The following is a 4,945-nucleotide window of genomic DNA, read 5'->3' as shown; positions in this document are numbered from 1 at the left end:
GCTTCAGTTCTTATAATCGTCGCTAGATGGTCTACCAATTTGTATGTAATTTTTATTATTTTTAGTATTTGTTGTACTATCATGATTGAAGATAAATGGATCGGAAGCTTTCTCGCCAAAAAATGGTTGTTTGTTTCTATTGTCTACATAAAACTGTGTTCAATCTAATGTCAACAGTTAGCAGTAACAAACAACCTGAAATTCTCTCTGTCAGTTTTTGTCTCCTCTCTCACTTTGACGAGTTGATCCTTCCGGCAAATTGCCCTTGCCCCATGCGCCAGGCCTCCTCCACATACCGACGGACGCCGAGCCCCCCGCCCTCTCTCCTCCATGGCGCCGCCCCCGCTCCTCCCCTTCCCCGCCCTTGACCGACGGTCACCGAGCTCCCCGCAGCCCCCATGGCGCCGCCGCTTCCTGCTGGATCTCCTAAACAGTCGCGGGCTGGGCGGCGGCGGCATTCCCGGATCTGGAACGGGCTGGGCGGCGGTGAAGAGGAGCAGCGACGGCCGTCGGCTGCCTCTAGTCGGTTCGCCGGGGGCGCGACGTCCTCCGGTGGTTGACCAGCGCAGGGAAGTTGGCGGTTGGTAGGAAGCGATAGCTTATCAGCTGGACCAGGTACCCATTACTCTTGTTAGAAAAGGGAGGAAGGCGGAACGAGGCAGAACTAGCATCAGCTCCATGTCGTCATTATGTGTGCGTGCATGGAAACAATGAGAGAAATCTGCAACATGTGCCTGCCTACCTTACTACACCATGTCGTCACTATGTGAAGATCCACCGCTTGTCCGCAGTAACCATGTTCGCCGGTTCAGACTTGCTCCGCCTGCATATGCAATGTTGTCATGGTGGCAACAGGATGTGATGGCTGTCAAGCAGGACTTCAGCCTTCATTAGCAAGCCGCTTAGCCGGCATATCTGCGATCGCTATACTGAGAGAGGGCCGACATCTTTTCCCCATGGAGTGTCTCCGCCTGACGTCCGTTTCGGGCGCCGCATGCGGCAGGCTGCAGGCTGCGGCGGCGGCGGCCGTCGCTCTCAGGACGGCGCCCAACTCTGACGAGCTCCTCGCCCACCTACTCCTTCATGGCAGAAACCTGGTAAAACTCGTACACATACACTTTTGGCTTTTACTGTTAATTCCCTGTATCACTCAACTCACACTAATAATTGGTGTGTATACATCTTTAACTTAATTAAGGTGTTGGACAACACTGACATTCAGCAACCAGATGATGATGATGCTGAAGCTCATTTCTTCCTTCCCAATGCCAATTTGAAAGAACTTGCTGAGAAAAATGTCAATGTACACCGACCTCTTTCTGATCTTCACCATGAAATGGATGATTCCTATCCAGGTTGCTCTGTGATGCCCAGCCAGAGTATTATTGACAAGGTTAGTCTATATTGTACAGTATAATTTATTAGCCGCAAGGTTCAATTTTATGAACCTATCTAGGTCTTGGTATTAAAAATTATCTCCACACTCTATTCTTCCAGTTCTGTAATGCCGATGAGTCTGAATGTTTACCTCCAGTTTATGTAGAAGCTAGGTTTGTCAGTTTCATTTTCCATTCCACTTGAGATCTAATTTTTTTCCTGTTGCGCAGAATCACAATGTCATAGTTACTCTGGATCACTCTCAGCAATCAAATGCTAATCCCTCCGGTAAAAAATGTGTGATAATTACGAGCAGACGTTTCACTTCCCCTGTTTCTGCTGCTGACACAACTGCGGAAGCTCAACTTGTAAGTCATTTTATTTGCTTAAAAAAATCTCTGAGCAGTCCAATGATTCTCCAGATGTGCAGATTACAGATGAAAGGAAGATCAACGTGAGTTGCAGTCAATTGTGTAAAAATATCGATGGTGCTTCTAATAGCATTATCAGTTCTGCAAAGCCTCGTGACAATCGCTCTTCCGATTATATCCCCGCATCCAAAGTTCAGTATGTAATCAAGGTTAGCACTAGTTCTTCTAGAAGAAAGAAAACACCTCATGATCCGAGAAGAGTTCTTCTCCCGTCCAATCCTCCTTCTGTCCCTGAAACAAATCGATTTCCAGTCTCTGCTCTTGAGAGGAGATATTATGCGGCGTTTTGCAGACTTGCACGGAGTGAAAGATATCAGTGGTATATATGCTCTTTCCTGTTCCATTTCTGTAGCTCAATTATTTTTCTTCTGATTCTGCATTATGCCAAAGACATACTTCGCTGCGTCATATTGACATTTATATTCTATCTTTATTTGAGCAGCATGACTGCCATTATATATCGCAAAGTCCGCTGCTCCTACCTCTCTCTTGGTCAGTCATTGATGCCAGGGGGTCATGTCAATAACTTTCTGATTTCTGTTTTCTGCCGGAAATTGTTTGATGATTGCCATCCATCGGTTTCTAAAAAACATTACTTCTTTTCTTATATTGGGGTAATTATTCTCTTCATTTGAAGCTCCATCTGTTTCCACATATATACATGCCAAAATATGTTTTGTCATGGTTTGGCTGCTGATTCTTATATATTTTGCAGGAAAACATTCTAAAATACAATAATAAAGATCAATTTAAACTCATACAAAATACTTTTAAAGGTGCAAGTCAAGTAAAGAAAATTGATGCATGTGAACTGGTATGATATTTTCTTATTGCTTTCCTAGTTCTCGTCTCTTATATTTGTGTAATATATGAACTTGTTCTTACAAATATTCTTCTCTGTTGCAGCTATTCTTTCCTATATGCCATTGCAAGCACTGGTTTTTATTTGTTGTCGACCTGCAAAACCATCAATTTTTGTATTTATGGATTCCTTGTTCCGTAAGAAGTCTCGTTACCAAGTTGTCGTCAGTGAGATGCTTGTAAGTAATTCTATTTGCAAATCTTCCTCTATTTTTCACGTACTCCCTAATTAATTGACTATCTAATTCGGATGGAGGGAGTAGGTTTTTTAGTATGTTCACCTTCAACGATTAGTTATGTTAATGCTGATGTGTTGTAATTTAGGTTGGTAATTTTAAACATTTGTGGAAGGAGATAGTTGATCCAGAGTATAGCTTCGATAATTTCAGAATTGTCTATCCTGCTATGCCAAGACAAGGAAACGGGTAATGCTATCTACAACCATGTGTTTCTTGATGTTCATTGCTGACATTTGTGAAATAAATTTTCTTGTTGATTTTTGTGCTTTATTTGATTATTAGGAATGATTGCGGTGTCTTTGTCATGAAATGTATGGAAATCTGGACTCCTAGAGTTGTTCTTCATGATTACTTCTCAAGAGTCAACATTCCAAATATAAGGATACAATATGCGAATCAGCTGTTCTTCAGTTCAAAGAATACCGCTGATAAGTCTCTGGTAACACATCTCCTTCGAGAGGTAATCCTCTTGTTATTTTTTTGGCCACTTCGGTTTCTCTTGCCAAGTATGTCTGGCTGATGTTTAGTGGTGATCTGTTCTGTCCTTTTCTGCAGGGCAAATTTCATCTTGTCAGAAAGAGTGTAACTTCAGAGTCCAACGCGTCTCAGTAACCAGGACAGGAGAAATAGATACTGTTTCATAGACGAATGTGTCTCAGTAAACAGGACATAGGAGAAATAGATACTGTACTAGGACCATGCCCGCTTCATGCCGCAGAAAATTGTGATTAGGTTTTCATTGATGGTTTTAGCCAAATTAGTTGTATGTCATCTATTGCTATGGTGCAGTAAACATTGGCGAGAAACAAAGAATGGCATGCACTTAGATCGAAGATTGAAGACAACAAAGTAGTGCAGCAAAGTACATTCTCAATCACCACATGAAGAATCTGTGGACGTCTGAGTGTGGTTTCCCAGCTCCTTAATTTCCATTAAGCATGCATCTGATCATTCGTGCATCGCATTATTTCACTTACTCTTGCGCCAATGTTTGGCGATGCAACTGCATGATCCGTTGATGCCCTAAGTTATCAATGGAAGCTAGAAAATGGGAGTTCATGGAGAAGATGCTGCATTTTAGACAGTGTTACTGGCACATGTATTATCCATTCTCCTGCCATTAAAATAGGCGTTTTGTGGGCTCTAAATCGGTGCCATGCACTTACCAATCATGTTCTCTAAGTGATTTAAATCTAGCTAATATGACTTTACATATAGTGAATGCGACCATTGAAATGAATTTGTGACAAGTATGCCTTGTCTTTCCCCAAATTTTTTGGGGAGGCACATGCACAAACGTTTGGATATTTATGGTTCCAGATTTTTTTCCGAGAGAGTGACGATAAATTATATACTTGTAAAGTTGGGCATATTGTATGCAAAAAAGGAAGGCTACGTTGCATAATCATAGATAAATCAGATTGGGCGTTTTTAGGAGAATCCAACTAAATGGTGGGTTTTGTTGTAAATGGTTACTGAGTGATTTGGTCATTTAGGGATCGTATAGTTTCCAGTTTCTACACTTTTCGGTACACAACTCGTAAGATGCTGCAAAATGCAATCATGCAACAGTTTTTGATTTAAAGAGAATGGGAATCCTCCGATCAACCATGTCCTTCATTTAATAATAGGCATGACATGGACCACTAGAAAGTGATTTCATCTACTTTGTCCTACAGTCCCAGGACTTTGTTCGGTGCAAAGCCATAGCTACCATCCTTAGAGCATTACTAGTAGTACCCCTAAATCCTCAAATTCTCAAAAATAACTGCTTTTTTACGGGTTGCAACAAAAAAAAACCGCAAAGACTAGAACCCCTAAACCCTCAAACCCGCAAGAAAAAGTAAGGGTTCAACCCTCAAACCCAATTTCAAACCGTAGAAGTGAGGGTTGGAGGGGGGCGCTCGACCCCAGCCCGCACTCCCTTCCCCCGTCGCGCGGGAGGGAAGTTTCCCCTCCCCAACCTCCCGCTTCCTCCCTCCCACGCCGCCGGCCGTCGCCCACCCCAAATCCGGCCGGCCCCCCGCCTCCCCTCGA

The 4,945-nt window shown here is 43.0% G+C and overlaps 1 protein-coding gene across 1 annotated transcript; it reads left to right on the top strand.

Moving 5' to 3' along the window:
* Window positions 1-266: 266 nt before the first annotated feature.
* LOC119338363 lies at window positions 267-4,031 on the top strand. The gene is made up of 10 exons (XM_037610675.1): window positions 267-1,097; window positions 1,199-1,393; window positions 1,608-1,745; window positions 1,784-2,127; window positions 2,251-2,422; window positions 2,524-2,622; window positions 2,715-2,848; window positions 2,994-3,094; window positions 3,191-3,368; window positions 3,464-4,031. Exons 1-8 carry the CDS (start codon window positions 843-845, stop codon window positions 3,025-3,027), a joined length of 1,371 nt encoding a protein of 456 aa, XP_037466572.1. The 5' UTR covers window positions 267-842; the 3' UTR covers window positions 3,028-3,094; window positions 3,191-3,368; window positions 3,464-4,031.
* The last annotated feature ends 914 nt before the right edge of the window (window positions 4,032-4,945 follow it).

Source organism: Triticum dicoccoides, chromosome 7B (genome assembly GCF_002162155.2).
Source record: "Triticum dicoccoides isolate Atlit2015 ecotype Zavitan chromosome 7B, WEW_v2.0, whole genome shotgun sequence".
In the NCBI taxonomy this organism is placed as follows: domain Eukaryota; kingdom Viridiplantae; phylum Streptophyta; class Magnoliopsida; order Poales; family Poaceae; genus Triticum; species Triticum dicoccoides.
This window is presented reverse-complemented; position numbering and strand designations above follow the sequence as displayed.